Source organism: Lutjanus erythropterus, chromosome 5, assembly GCF_056507025.1.
Source record: "Lutjanus erythropterus isolate fLutEry1 chromosome 5, fLutEry1.hap2, whole genome shotgun sequence".
NCBI lineage: Eukaryota > Metazoa > Chordata > Actinopteri > Lutjaniformes > Lutjanidae > Lutjanus > Lutjanus erythropterus.
This window is the reverse complement of record NC_139321.1, coordinates 42,140,560-42,157,230: the sequence shown is the minus strand read 5'-3', so window position 1 is coordinate 42,157,230 and position 16,671 is coordinate 42,140,560. Positions and strand designations below refer to the sequence as shown.

The 16,671-nt window shown below is 37.0% G+C and overlaps 1 protein-coding gene across 1 annotated transcript in view; it reads right to left on the bottom strand.

The window, feature by feature from the left end:
• Window positions 1-585: 585 nt before the first annotated feature.
• The window catches only part of LOC146327302 (5-hydroxytryptamine receptor 4-like), a 97,061-nt gene continuing 80,975 nt past the window's right edge, over window positions 586-16,671 (bottom strand). The window contains exon 3 of the mRNA XM_084719822.1: window positions 586-5,463. Within this exon, the coding sequence (XP_084575948.1) occupies window positions 5,376-5,463 (88 nt within the window). The 3' untranslated portion in view covers window positions 586-5,375. The remainder of the gene's footprint in view (window positions 5,464-16,671) is intronic.

Sequence of the window (16,671 nt, the reverse complement as noted above, 5' to 3'; positions counted from 1 at the left end):
TGTTTTTTCAGAAAACTGCACCAATATTAAATACAGTAACACTATAGAATACAAGCTGACAATCTGAGTTTGTTTTAAGTTGCAAAGTAAAAAAGGGACCCTGGTGACAATTGTCAAAGAAGAAAAATTAAACATGTAACAACATTTTCAGTCATAAATAGTGAAACTGATCAGGCAAACAGCCGTTAAATCCAAGCTGACCAATCTCTATTTTTGATTGTAATAATCAATATTTTTCACAGTTAACTGATATAATAAAAAATAAAAAATAGATTTAAATAGGGGCACCCCTATAGCTCAGTTGGTAGGGTGTGTGCACCATGTATTGAGGCTGTCAGTCCTCTGCAGCAGCTGCTGGTTAGATTCCCACCTGTGGCCTGTTTGCTGCATGTCATTCCCTCTCTCTCTACCCCTTTTCCTGTCTCATCTTCAGCTGTCTTATCTCAATAAAGGCAATATATATATGTATATATATATATATATATATATATATATATATATATATATATATATATATATATATATATATATATATATATATATACAACTTTTGATCAATTTATTATCAAAAAGGATTAATTTCATTTTACAATCTTCAGTCTTACTTTTTCATCACATACTGGAAAACTTTCCCTATGTAAGTGTAAAGAAATAAAAATGAACGAGGGAAAAGGGATGGATATTTTTGCAGAATGTAATTTAATATTTAAACAAGAAATCCAAATTGTAATTATCTTAAGAACATTATATACATATTGCAAAATAAATAAGAATCAAAAACACATCAGAAAGCATCCACAGGTTGTTTCGGAGAGGCATTTCCAGTTTAAGGAATAATTCTGTATAGTCCCGATGACTTCATATAATATATCAGCCTTAATGTGATGACACTGTAAAATTAATCCTTCCTTGAATCACAAAAAGTGCTTGTGCTTCAATTGTGAAAGAGGTCACAGTTTGAAAATAAATGTATGTACTTCTTTATAAATGAATATATTTAACATACAGCGGAGAGAGAGGTGGAAGATTGTGGGTCTTTTAATGAATGACAGCAGTAATATGTCATATCCTTGTCTTGAGAATGACCACACCCCGTTTTAGGTGAAAACAAAGGCTGTAGAGTAGAGCTTGAGATCCCAACAGGTTTGGGTCAGGTTGGGCTATATTTCTCACACATTTTATGAGTTTATGTTGGGTTTGGGCTGTATTATTATCAGTTGTTGTAGTACTAGTTTTAATTTTATTTTTCACTTTTCTCCCCAGGTATTGTCTCTGTCACTGCCAACTCCTACTGTACATAGAGGGAAGCTTGTTAGGAAAACTGTTGGGCTGTAATAGGGTTAAGGCTGAATTATGCTAATGAGGGATGGGTTCGGGTCGGGTTCAGACAGAAATTTGTCAGGCTTGGGCTTTTGTGGGCTCAACTTTTCAGGCCTGGTTAAAGCTCTGCTGTAAAGGTTGCAGCGTCACATTGAAAAAAAATAGTGACTAAAAGCTGCTGTTTCAGATTGCTGATTGCCAAAAAAGCTGATTTTACTGTTTGCATAATAAAATGTAAAATTAATCAATTATTTAAACAGGATGGTAAAGAAGTGAAGTGAATTGAATCTGTAATGTGTGAGCAGCTCATATTTATGTATCTGGAGTAACATGAGGGATGGTGTCATTTATGAAGTGTCGACTGGATACGTCCTCTGAACCATGACTAAACTGGGTCAATGGGCTTGTCTCCACAGGGATTTGTAATTACCTTGCCTGCCCAGTGATTTCAGTCAAGAGCTTTTTGGCTTTTCTTTGTGCCAGTGAATCAGTGCTCAACAGTGTTTTCATCTGATTAACTGATTTGAGAGGGCTGTGTTTGTTCCTATTCAACCATTTTTAGAAGGTTCACCTCTGTTTATGTGCCTGTTTTGACTCTGGAAGACATGATGTTCACTGTATGTCTGTATTTTACAGCCATCATCTGATGTTTTTTTTTCTTCTAAATGTTAATTTCTCATTAAAGATCCAGTGTGTAAGTTTTAATAAGATTTATTGGCAAAAGATGGAAAAATTGGATATTAATTTTGGATATTAATTATATTTATTATTAATGTTTTCATTTTGGTATAATCGCCTAAAATATGATATTTTGTGTTTTCATTTACATCCACAGAAAATTCAGGTCCTCTAGAACAGTGATTCCCAACTTTTTTTTCCTTGGAGCCCCCTCACTTGTATCTAAGGAAAGGTATAAATTGCAAGTTTGTACAGGTTCTGGAAATCCTTGAGAACACTTGAATTTTAAGGTTCTGTTTTAAAGGTTTGAAAAGTGCTTTGATTTTGGATAAAGTGCTTGAAACTGCTTGAAATTGCAATCACTTTACTCTCATAATAAATTGCTACCTGATTGAGTAAGTTAACTTTTTAGATAAAGAAATAAAATAAGTCAGATATTTGCTGAGAGAGATTGTACAGGAACTTAATGATTAATGACTGATTACCAAATAAGATTTTAACTGATCAACCATGTATTAACTGATAATTATTGTGCCCCATTTGACATTGTTTTGTCTGTCATTGGATAAGGAAACTTAAAATTAAAGTCAAACTTTAAAAAAAAAAAAAAAAAGAAAAAAACAATAAAAAGGAAAATGAGAAAAAAAATGTGTGACACAAAACCTCACTTTGCTTGATAGTAACATCTGATTTAATGTGATGAAGAGGTGAAATAATCACTTTGTATAGAAATATGTCTGTAAAAGCTTGAAAATGTTTGAAAAGTGCTTGAATTTGGTTTTGGAAAAGGTGGCGAAACCCTGAAATTGTTGATGTGCAAATCCAACTTTGAGGACCTCAGAACAGACAAAGTCTTGGGGACCCCTTGTTATTTCTGACACCGTCCTAAGGGAGGCCTGGACCCCAGGTTGGGAACCAGTGCTCTAGAAAGTTGGGAAATAGGTTTGGACCAACCTGACTAAAAGCCCTCTGTGTTTGAGGAAGTGTATTCCCTCAGAGTTGCTATCAAGTCGTTGTTCAAGTTCTCTTTTTGATATGCAGTTTTTTTGGGGTTTTTTTCTTTAAACACAACTAAGTCGGACCCGAGATAAAAGCCATTTTAGGCCCAGTAACGCTATCATCATCCATCAATGTTTCACTGTGGATATCGTCATATTTGGTAGACATTGCCCAACTGTATTGGGTAGCATCATTTCATATTTAAGATGAGGCGTATCATTGGTCTTCAGAGGACAATCAGCAACACCAAATCATAAACCTAAAGGAGAAAATGGATATCTGGAGTCTGTCTCACTTTGTAACATTTACAACCAAACCAGTTCCATCTTTTCTAGACCAGTCTTTGAATAATGCTTTTGATAAACTGATCTTTTAAGCTGCATTGATTATTTTTGACCAGTCAGGGGCGGGAAAGCTCCACAATATACTGACAGAACATAGAAACTACAAAAAGTGGATGTTTGCAGTGCCTAATCCAAAAAATGGACAAGAGTTGAAGCATGGGTGGATCTGAGATGATGTCATCCACCTGTCACACACAGTGACAAAGATGATAATTATGTATAACTTGAAGCATTAATATAATTTAAATGGATGAGTTACATAAAAAATCACCCTCAGTATACTTGTCATGGACAGGGAAATTAAGCTATAACTTTAAAACTGTTTTTTGTACCAGGCTGTAAACAAGTTTAAAAATGTTATGGCTAAATTTTGAGCAGTTGGTAGCCTGTTTGCATTATTATCTAGCCACTGAAGGGATGTTTCTCTGCACCTGAAGGAGCTGATATTCACTGTCCCTTTAGGTCTGGTCTCCACCACCTTACAAGAACATTTTCTGTCTCTAGATGTTCTACTTTGCTGTTTAAAGTTGGATTATTAGAGTTTGTTTGGGGACTAATTACTAAATTCAGACAGCACTGAGTGACTTTCAAATAAAATTTATGTTGTAAGCCACAAGTACTGGAAGACACTGAGAGGGGACAGTTTCCAGGGGAAAGACGGGATATGAACTATAGCAGAGTTTAAAAGAAGGACAAGGTTGCAGTTTGGGAACAGGTAAACAGTTGTCTTTAGTGTTCTCTGTTTCTAAGAATATAAATAAATGTAAACATTTCCGGTACATTCTTTAACATGGCCTCCAAGGCGAGCAGGGACAGATGGAATAAATGGTGTGCAGAAATGTGGCAGGGGCAACAATGCGTGGAATGATTGGAAAGGAGTGTTTCATACATACTAACATCACACATCAGGACACACTCAGAAGCACACTTATATAAAAATATGCATCACCATGGAAACACACACAAAGATGGCAAAAACCTGCAAATATAGTCACACAAACACACTCACATGCACACATTGATCCAACATCACCACAATGCCTGCTGAATCATTCATGAGTATCTTTTATGCTTTGTGGTCCTCTAACTTCTCATTGTGTGGAAAAACAAATGGTTCAGACGGAGCCTCGTGGAGAGATGAACACAGAGTGTGAGCTAGCAGCCTCTATAATAATGCACTTCAACAGTTTAGGTCAAGGATTTAACACAGCCTTGCAACCACATTTTCATTTCAGCTTAGTGAGGATTTAGCAAAGCTGGAAAGCTTCGACCTGGGAGACACACAGGTTCTTCAGCTCCGTGTCTAAGGATAAGACACGTGATGTTTAGCATGTGATGTTCAGCAAAAGAAATATTGTTCTCAACTTTGCCTCTTTTCATGAATAACATTTTAAAGGCTAATTTTTGCCATCTTATTATGCTTGTTTTACAAGGAACAACCTTCTAAAATCTATCGTCAATCTTCCTAATTTTGTACTGGAAAACAGGGAGCATCATATAATGATCAGAAATAGATCCTCTGTGTGTAATATCAAAGAGCTTTGGCAACATAATTTACTTGAATGACTCCCAGTCATTAATCACATCTCATACTGTGAAATTCTCCTACACATTCCATCGATGCTGCTGGTTCTCCACAAGACAAGTTCAACTTCACTACCAGCGGGCCAACTGATGGGACCACAGTCGTGTTCTGGGTTTAATTCAGTTTGACTGGGACAGCTCAGTCTACGTGGGCCTGCAGACAGGAGAACCAGCATGACAGAAACAGCATCAGAAAGACAAGAGAACTCCTTTTCCACTTTTAAAGACCACAGGATGAGTTCCGGCTGAACTTTTAAAACCAGATGCACCCTTTGTAATGTCACATTCCTGGCCTGGGTTCCTAAAGTCCCATCAGGGCTCTGGTTTTCTGGAGCTCTGCAGGTGGATTCAACTCCAGATGTGTGGAGGCTGTGGTGTGTTTCCATCAACTCTGTGATGACGGTGTGAGAGCCATGGTCATTGGAGATGTGACTGAGGAGTCATTGTTGGTCACAAGCAGGACTCGCGGGACTCTGTGCCGGTGTGCAGACACTTCTTCTCCTGCTCCATGTGGTTCCCATTGTGAAGGACAGAATACCTGAGAAAGCAGAGGGAGGGGAGTTTAGTCATTTATCATGTAAAAATGTCTTTTTTTTTTTCGATGGTTCCTGATTGTGAAATGCTGCTCTTCTCTGTTCTATAGCCAGAGGTGTAGTGCTATTTGTTTAAGTGTTGAAGTGCACTGATGACACACGTGCATGTCCACTTTATGGGGCATTTTAAATTACATCACAACTGCTCCTATGGTGGCAAGTTTATATACATCAGTCAACATCTGTTATTTTGAAAAATACACCCCAGTTCTTTGGTAATAAACTAGTATATAGTGGTTTTTGTCATGGCTATGTGACACATCAAGTGAGTACTGGTCTTCTGGTAGCACCAAGTCCACAAACAAATTGTATGATGACAGCTGTTCTCTACAGAGGTTCTTCAGCATGGATTAAGCTAATAAGTCACTGGAATAAGTCACTATAACTAAAATTGATGAATCACATGTAAATCTTGTTATGGTAGTCATAGAAGCTCTGTATTAATTTTATTTATTCATTTAGTTAGCAGAGTTTTGTTACTGTTATTAATTGTCTCATGTGTACAGTCATTTCACTTATTTTCTGGACTTAATTTTGGCTTTATATTGAATGTTATTGTCTCTTTGTTACTGTGTGATCGACCGATCGATTGAATGCGATCAACCACATTTTGGAAGCTATGGGGATCCAAATAAAGAATAAAGAACTATAACTGACCACATGATCAAATATTTGACTGGGTTTTTGCAGAGTTTCATTGTGCGGACAATATTATGCAGCAGTCAGCCAAACATCCTGCCAGCGGTGCTGGAAGTCAGTCACAACTGGGGATGCTGATAAAGGTCTGTCCATATGATGATGTCATACTAAATGGTGAGCAATATATTTTTGTATTGATTTGAATGGTCAGGGTAACTTCTAGTTAACAATTTACATACAGCAGACTCCAAACAATTATATTTCATAGTAGCCACAAAAACTACACAGTCAACATGAGTACTGCAAGGAGGTGAAGAGACAGTATCTACGAGGCAACAACCAGTTGATCATAGTTTTTAATAATGCAGCACAGTGAGGATACACATGTTTCATAGAGGAGACATAGTCTGCAGTGCAGTTTATTTACACTTCACTGATAAACCACAGTACTGAACAGTTACATCTGTCTTCATGTTCAAAGGAAAAAGCATCTCTTGCACTTTGTGATGAATGGATCTTCAAGTTAACTGCAAATATTCTGTTTGAGTCATATATAGTGTATAGTGTAATAATATGAGTGGCAGACACTGACAGGGTACGTCTGTGTTTATATTGTTGTAAAATGAATACCCTTGGATTATGGTCTATTGGTCAGTCAAGCAATCTGATGATTTCATCTTGGACTCTGGGAAATTCAGCAGAGCATTTTTCACAACTTATTTATTTATTTTAAAGCAGCCAACTATGCAATAATAATGTAATAATTACATATCTAAAGGGATAATTTATATGAATACTGACACAGATCACTTGATCCTTCTAAAGTCTCGCTCCTTTTTGCTCTGTGCTGTAATAACAGTTGAACAAACCTGGTACCTGACAGAGCAAACTTTCTCCTTTTCTGTTTTCTGTACTTATAGATAGATATGCGCACTGAGATATACAATGTGCTGTCCCTATGAAAAAGACAACAAATCAAAGATAGTTAGACAATGTTTTGGAGGACCTGATATAGTGATTTACTGAGTTAGCTAAAATTTGCAAAATGTTAGGTAATGATTGATGAAGATTAGCTAGTTGGCCAATGTTTAATTATCATTAGTTAACTTAAGATGTGACTATATTTAGCTTGTAAATCTTCTGGCTATATTCAAAATATGTTTTCTTTTCAACGGAGTTGAACTGACTTGGTCAAACTGAAGGGGCAGAAAAGTGAAAATTCTGAGCATTACCACCTATCCACCACCTCTGCTGCTGCTCCTGTTCTGGGCAGCCTCCAGCAGATGTGCAGAACAAAAATATGTGGCAAGTTGATGTAGTAGTTCCAGTTTGAATGAGTCTTGAGGGATGTAGGAATGGTGCAACAGCAGAAAAGTAGAACTTCCAACTGCTTAATCTCCATCTTACAAAGCCAACAATCTGCCAAACCACACAGTCTGGAGCAGACATTTACCACTGTTACACAGACTGAATGGCAACAGCAGGATAAGCTTATTGTCCATAATGACCAACATTAACATCAGTATCAGACCTGCTGTAGTCTATTCACTGCCAGACAGTTTAGACTTGATAGGCTTTTATAAATGGATAATACAATTAGTTAAAGCCTCATAACATTCCCCTGATGGAAAGTGAGTCATTTCTCAACATTGTCTGATCCCTGTTTACTGGAAAAGTGATCACACAGCTGGGGTTACAGAAGGGTGATAGAGAGAAGTTGTCAAAGCTGAGTGCAGGTTCAGTTTGTTATGAGACATTAGTGGCACTGGAAGGAGAGACAGTAAAACCCAGACCGAGGAGGCAGAGATGGTAACCTGAATTTGTAAAAGACTTTTGATATGTTCTGCTTCAGTGGTTCACACACTATGGCCGGATCCATGGTCACTTAATGTGTTCTAAGGAAAAATATAAGCTGAGTAGAAATTCAGATGTTTTCTGAACTGATCCTGTCTTGAATTGTGATCTATTTGACTTTTTTACAACCTGTTCAAAGTCCAGAGGAGTGCATATCAAATTAATGTCATTTTATGGTTTTACCTTCATTAAATGACTAAACCATATCGACAGAGTAATATATTTGAGTACAACAGTAAAATAAGTTTAAATTCAGAGAAGAGCTGCATTGAGCAATTAAAGGGATGGGAGCTTGCTTGGATATCATCATGTGACCCCACAGTAAGTGATCTCCCTCTTGTATACACAGCCACTTGTTACCTGATACATTTATGTATTACAAAATTGTTTTTCCAATTACGTTGTGATGAGAGGCTGGATTATGTTCAGGGTTAATGTGCCTATGAGTGACTTAAGTGCTGTTATGAAGTGCATTTATGAAGCACACAGTTGATGCAGGGAGGTGACCTGTGGTGGATGGTAGGTCTACAAAGTGCAGGATCTTGAAACAAGAGTTGGGATTCCGATCTGTATCTGTAGTTAGCTTTAAGCAACAGACTTAGCACTTAGTGGTGAGATAGTCAGTTTATTTTTGCCGTGATTGTGTAAAAGAGCCATACAGTAATTTATTTATTATTAATAATAATAATAATAATAATAATAATAATAATAATAATAATAATAATAGTTTAATTCAAGTAGATAAATAGACTTCTGCTTCTCCTCTTGGCTCTGCTCTCAGGTTTTAGAAAGTCAAGCCCAGACTTAGGCCAATCAAAGGTCCGTGAGATGGCTGATTGTTGAGTTTCAGTGGGAGAATTTTAATGAGACAACGATCAACTTTGAGCCACCAATCCAAACTGTGTGTAATTTGATGACCTGAAAGTCAACAATTAGCTATCTTTCTCCAGAATTGTTTACTGTACCTTTAAAAGGGATAAGTCACCCAAAAATGAAAATTCAGTTATTATCTACTCACCTTCATGGTGATTGAAGGTCAGGTTTTAAAGGGACAATTCACCCCCAAATTACAAAAACTAAAAATGCATATTTTTGCAGTGTTTTGGAAATTCTGGCTGTAGAGATATTTGTATTTTCTTCAGTTTATTTAGGGACTCAGCTTGTGGTGCTCAAAGTATCAAAAAAATAAATTCAAAACCAGTGTCCCTTTTCAAAAATCACTACCCGGTTACTCAAGATAATTCACAGACCTTGTTAAAAGCAGTTTGATGAACACTTAAATTAAAAGGTTATGGTTAACAAGAAGGAGAAACAATTTTTATGTTAATCTAATTGATGCCAATTTGAAGCTGACAAACATATTTATACATTTTTTTCTGCTATGAATGAAATTAACCCTGTGACCATGATGATAATAAGCTTAATTTTCTGCTGTGCGTTACACTAATTTGTTCAAGCATGTATTTCTATTCCGACAAAAGAACCATTTAGCAGCACAAAGTGAAATGGATGCTACATGTACAATATGTAATTAGTTCATACAAACGGTCCTGCACACACAAATTTAAATGTGACACTAGTGCACAACAACAGCCAACACAGCTCTTTTCAACAACGGTCAGTGCACTCATTTGGCAGCCTTAATGGGTCTCATTTGTATACAATCTAAAGGCTTCACTGCATTTGAATGAGAAGAATGAATGTCTGTGGTATACACTCAATACAAATCCATGTGTGTATGACTGCACATTTTGTGCAGACATATATACAGATGTATGTGTGTGAACCACAGAGGCCTCACAGTGGAGCTAAAACCATTACGAGCTGTTTACACAAACACCCTGACCAAAGACACTTCCTGCTGCCAAACTGGCCGTGAAATTTACCTTCCCGACAGCCTCCAACATTTAGGGCTTTTCAAAAGGAAACAGATTCTCACCAGAGCGGAACCCAAAATTGCTGCCACATTGTGGCGTTAAATGCTCAGCTGGTCTCACTGTGGTTCTGTTGGTGTGATGGTGTTGCTGCTTACGATCTTTAGTGGAAACAAAGATGGTGGAGAGTCTTGTGTGAGGACAGCTGAGGGAAATTACTGAAAACTTTTGATTGATTTCTCTCTTAGTAAAGCTGTAACACATATGCTTCAAGTATATTGAGTAGAAGATTAAACACTTGTGGTGCTTTGTTGCATTAATCTTCATGGCTTGAAAGCAGCACTTTCATGCTCAGGTGCTTTATGCTTCACAACACTGAAATGAGTCCAAATGATGCTATAAATGATGCTGCCATCTGTGACGTGATGTGAAAACATACAAAATGGTGTTTGGGAGCTGTGTTGCGAAAAAAGGAACTCTTAAATATGCAAAACTCTCAGCAACTGAATCAACTTTCATATAAACTGAAGGGTTTAAAGGCTATATTTTGTGGGTTCAGTCACTTCTGCTGTGTCGTAAACATCCTTGAAAGTTGACATTTTGGCCAGTTGACATTCTTTTGACAAAAGAAAGTGACAATATTTGTTTTATCATTATATCCTTGATAATCTTTGTGGCAGAGGCATCATGTAAAAATACATGAACAAATAGTCTGTTTTTTGAATATAAATTGCAGCACTTTCTTCTGGAAAACTGTAGTATTTTTTCATATCTAATGTGCTACCATTTGTTCATGTTCATCAGCAGCTTCAACAGAAGTAAATGAGGTTTGAAGCAACAAAGATATGAATTTTCTGAGTCCTTATTCTGTCATGAAATATGAATATTAAAATAATAAAGCAACTCTGATCTGGATATTGGTATGATAGTTACTATAAACTGCAACTTGAGCATCAAGCATCCACAAAAGCCATTAAAACAGAAATTAGTGACCATATGAAAAAAAAGTCAAATATATAGGTCTACGTCATTAACATCATTGCAGACAAACTTGTGAAAGTTTAGAATAAACATGAAATTCTGAGAAAATTATGTAGAAATGGAACATTTTTTAAGTCTGGGGAAACCAAAATGTGTAACCACTCTGTATCTTTATATTTACACATTAATATAAATAATAAGCAATGTAAAGTCAACCAGTTGGAAGCTGAAAGCTCTGATTTCCACCCATAATAATTTGCAAAAACGCTAACAGGTTACACTAAAGTCTCATTAAAAAGCCCAATTTTTTTTAAAAAGAAAGCTAGAACTTAAGGAAAAGAAACAAAGAACACAATGAAAGCTTCAAGAATCACTAATGTATGTATGAGCAATGGAGCATACAGAAATATGTACAGTAAAATACTGCAAACTGTTCAAAAACTGTGTTCATCTAGAGTATTTTTTCATTTTTGTATTGGGATCAAATGAAAATTTGGAGCAGGACATGTGGCTGCATCCATTCTGTATTTATTTGTGGTTTTGTTTGTACACAACTGAGCCACCAGGCCAACTGGCAGAGCAGCAGACAGGATGGAGATTTGTTTAATGAGGCCAGAGGAGAGAGAGACAGAAGGCCCGGATTACAAGCAGACTAAACATTTCTACATATTCTGGGCAGCAATGTGGTGAACAGTCTTCTTGATGAAGTGCCCTTTAGCCAGATTTTGAATGTGCTGTATAGCAGACCCTGATACCTGAAGAGGAAGTTTCTCAATGAAGATTCATACGTTGTTAAGTCCAAATTACACTGAAATATGTGTTTTATAACCTGGAATCTAATTTGCAGAGAAAAAAGATTGTCACACTCAAAAGGTGATAAATTACAGTAGACATTTGCTTGTTGTTTGCCATCTGGGTTTGAATTTTTCAAGAAACAGGTAGGATTTAGTTGCATCTAGTGGTGAAGTTGTAGATTGTAACCAACTGAATGCCACTCGTTACAAGAGTGTAGGTGAAAAACATTTGAGAAACATGAACACGGTCATATATAGAGTCAGTGTTTGTATATCCATTCTGAGCTACTGTAGAAATGTGGTGGTTCAATGTGGTGACCTCCATGGAGGAGGACCCACACCCTCTGTAGATATAAAGGGCTCATGCTCATTTTAAAAATTCCTCTGCAAAACTCTTAAAAAGCTATTCTAAAAAGGTGGTGATAACAGGATCTAGAGCACAGGTAGAGGATTTAACTCACAGACAACATTCTTTATCATTTCCAAGTCCACTTGTGTAAAAAAGGGCATGGTGCATTCAAATTTCTGGGCAATTCTTAGTCCTACATTGTCCAGCCTTTTCTGAGTAATTTGTTCTGATGGCTGTAATCTTATCTCTGAAGTAGGCAGAAAATTCCCTGCATTTTGAACTCAGGTGATCAGAGTAAGAGTTTGGGACCTGGATTAAGTGTAGAAGTAAATACTTCTACTGATTACAGTGTCCACTGTTGTCCAAAGTGGCCATGGTGTCAATCAACCAAGAGCTTATTTTGTTTCTTGGGTAGGCCTGCTTTATAAAAACTGGTAACACTCAGTCAGTGGGTTGACTTTTGAAAACTAGAGCCAATAAGAATGTGGGACATTGTCTCAGTATGTGGGACGTGGGACAAGGGATAAAAATGCTTTGTGGTTCCACATAAAGTAGGACACCTGATCAGTCCTGTCAAATTATATGATGAAGAAGCTAAAAACACATGGAATTAACAAGGAATTGATTCAAAACCTTCAGTCACTCACTGTTTAAGATTAAAAGCCACAAACCAATCTCAGATTGCAGATCTTTCATATATTCACCTACTGCAGTGACTGATATAATAAACTGCTGCAAGTTTAAGTTAATGCATTTCTTAAGATTCATCAGTACTAAGGATGAAACGTGACTGTGCTCTTATAAATCATTAATCTGAGAATGAACCTCTGCAAATAAGTGTTTTAATGCAGCAGAGAACTTGTTGCTGCTTTGTTTCTTTTGTGCAAAGTGTGATCGCAAAGTGTGAACAACATAAGACCTTACAAAAGCTTTACAAAAGTTCACTAACAGGTTAACTTGGTGGACTGGGACATAAAGTTTTACCCAACTAATTGAGTAGATCTACACCACACACCGTCCAGCATGTCTAGACATACAGAGGAAAGCCAGTTCTTCAAAGGTGAATAGAAATAAAAGGACTAAATAGATAAATTTTCATTTCTGTGTATGAAATAGCCTTCACATTTTCAAGTATATTGACCTTATTTTTTACTCAGAACATCATGCATTTTTTATTAAGGTCTTTGAAAAAGTTTCAAGAGCCTAACAGTCAATTCTTTAAACTCAAAAAGAAATGTGTAATTTTTGAAGTTAATATATGAAAATCAGCATTCTTGATGAGATTTAAATTCAATGTGTTCTTGTGGAACTTTTGGCACACAGCTTTTTTCAACTTTTTGCTTTTGCATGTTGATGTGCATGTTTCTGCTGTTTTTATGAGCCCTTAGATAAAAACTGAGAGAGCTGTAAAAGGGAAAGTTTCTTCTTTCTCTCCAGCACAATTATGTAACTCATTAAGCATAAAGATTACAGTCATAAATATCCACCTGGCTGGCTTCTTCATGATTTTATCAGCCCCTTTTTTTACTCCAGGACATAAAGAAACATGGAGCCTAATTATATTTCAGCAGTAATTGTGATATTATAATTACTACCCACAGCACAAATGTGGATTTTTACAGTCTTGTCATAATGTAATATTGTCCTCTTATTCACCCTTTTCTGAACGCCAGTTTATCAGGCATTTTGTATTTTCATTAAAACAAACTCCTTTCAGATACACAACTGATGCAGCAGCATGTTCTTCTTGTTCTGACAAGCTTGAGGGAACCTAAACCAGTAGTGACTGGAAAAGATGGTGATATGAAGATAAACACTGTGACATGAGGGAAATTATATGATTGTACATTTATATTTACATTTAAGCCTTTTTGTTCCCACAATATTGTTCCTCCATATGCAGACTTTCTTTTGCACTTTATACTGCTCCTGTTATACTTACTACAGCCGCTAAAGGTCACCAATTGACAATAAATGTAAATATGAGTCAGAATAAGCTGCTTGCTCATGTCACTAACACACATGCTTTTCTGATGAAGATGGGTTGGAAAATATGATCTGCCCCGAACCAATGTACATAAATAACAGAAAATATTGGGCAGGGCAAATGATGATTTCTTTCGGGGGGATAAAGGATTTTTTTCTGTGTCATATGTTACTAAGAGTCAGGCTGCTTGGGGTTAAGAGTACAACTACTTGACAGTAAATGCCTTATCATAATTGAAATAGATGTAAATTGTACCAAAAACATATTTTCACCTCTTCTGATGGCCAAGGTTAATGGTTTGCAGGCACTGAACAAGCATTAGAAGAACAGTAGTTAGGATTTAGTGACACCTAGCAGTGAGGTTGCAGTAATAACCTTTAATTCAAGTAGGCAACAACAAAACTGGAAAGAAAAAAAAACTTACTACTACTACTATTAATAATGATAAATAATAATAACCTGACATGGCCTGACCCGACCCAAACGTGTTGGGTTCCATCGGGTTCAGTCACAGATCTCAAGGTCTAATACAACATGGTGGCATTCATAGATTGGACCTGCTCCCTCTGCAGATGTGAAGGGCTCATTTTTAGGTGACAAAAACACAATATTCTTATTTCCAGGTGATTATTATACACTAATGAAAATATACTTATGAATATTATATTCCAGTTCTTCCAGTACATCCACCTGAATCTTTCATACTGGTCCTTTAGTACAAACTGTTAACACTCTCATCAAACAAAGTCCTGAATTTGCCCTCCTGAACGACAGGAGAAATGTATATGTTGGCTGTGGTTGGAGAAAATGTGACCGCATATTTTTTCCACCCAGTTTCTCCACATGTAGTCCAATCTTCCCGTTCTATTGCCTGTGGGCTGCCAACCCCCCAACCTAATCTCTCTTGATGACCACTCTTGGTCTCTCACCGTGTCTCCACTTCCACTAATCACACACTCAGCCTCTCTCTCACTCTCCACTTCTCTTGATGATTTCCTGTCTGAAGTACCATAATTGATAAACACAACCATGAAGCCCACCTCTCTGTCTTTCTTTTCTCCTGTTCTGTGACAGGGGACTGTTTCTGTCCAGGTCACCACCTACCATGACAACAAGTGGCCTGTTTCAGCCACATGACACTTGAGGGAAAAAGCACCTGACTGAAAAGGAGGGGAAGAAGAAAGATGATAAACATGAGATGAATACAATAGAGCAGAATTTGAATAGAAAAGAGATTACGCAGCATTGAGTTAGACTGAGAGGAGGAAGAAAATTATGCAGAAATTATTCAAAGTTTACACCCACAAGGAAAGTTTGCTCCCTAGCTCAGCAACAAAATAGAAAAATGTGCATGGTGGCAAGAGCAGGGTGACTTTTTAAGACTTTCCAAAAAGAAATATTTATTATACATAAATGCCTTGATATTTAGGCTCCTCTGACCTTGAGGCAGATTTGGTTGCAACCCAAAGATCCAAAAATGTGCACAGGTAAGTGAAAGCATCATGAGTCTTTGCTGTTAAATGAATCATAACAGGTAAGAAAGTTAAAGTTGACTTCACCTCAATTACAGTGACACTGAGTGATGTTTTTTAATGTGGTGGTTGGGAAGAGAAAAGCAGAGAGGGCAAAAAGAAGAGAGGCGAAGAGGACAGAAAAAGGCAGTTCGTTCACTGGCATTTCCAAAGTAAAATAAATTTGTCAAGCAGAAAATCCAAAATGAAATGTCTGCACAAGGGCAAAATGTTGATTGGAACTCAGGAGTTCAAAAAAATTCAAAACAACTTAAAGTTCACAGCCGCTCAGTGCTGAAGTAACACTGCTGACACTAGGTCTACTGAAGGAATCAGAAAGTTGGCCTTTCATAGGATTTAATCTTGCCAGCTAGTTTCCCTCCTCTCCTGCTCAACAAGGCTGGTCTGAAAACATGTCAGAAAGTATTAGAGAGAACTGAGAGACTTTTAGCTGGGGCCAAAAAACCCAATCTGCACCGGACAAACAGAATAATGTAACGTAGCTGCACAGATCTGTGTTGCTTCCACAGTGATGGAGCACCGTGAACATTTCATTTAGGGTCAGAGGAATGGGCATGAGAGGTTAATGACTAACTTGTGTGAAGTGGACAATGTTTTGTTAGTTTTCTGAAAACTTTCCACAAAGGCTATTGAAGCAGGCCTGTCAGCAAAAGCGAACAGCATCAAACCCCCACAGCAGCTGACAAGTTTACTCATACTACATTTAAAGTTGAAATCTGTAACTTTCTGCATAACTCTTGAAAGAATAAAATTAATTCATATCTCTTATACAGTAAATATTAAATAGAATATCATCTTGCAATGTCAGTTTGCTAATAGTGACAAGAATTACAGCTCAGTTGTATTGTCACAGGTTTTCCCATGTGACTTGTAGGGCTGCAACATATCACAAAATTCATGGTTCGAATTGTGTCATGATTACAAGATGGTAATCTGATCTTTTTTTGGATCAGCAAAAAAGAAAAAAACGGTAGGATTAGGGTTAAATTGTTTTAAAAATGCACTACTACAAATGTTACTACACTCTGTGGTTAGAAGTCACGAGTAATAGCCAATCAATACAGACACACTGTGTCACAGACAGGGAGAGACAGAGCTGCTCCGCTGAGCTGAGAGGAGCTGTGCGTGTGTAGAAGTTAAGAC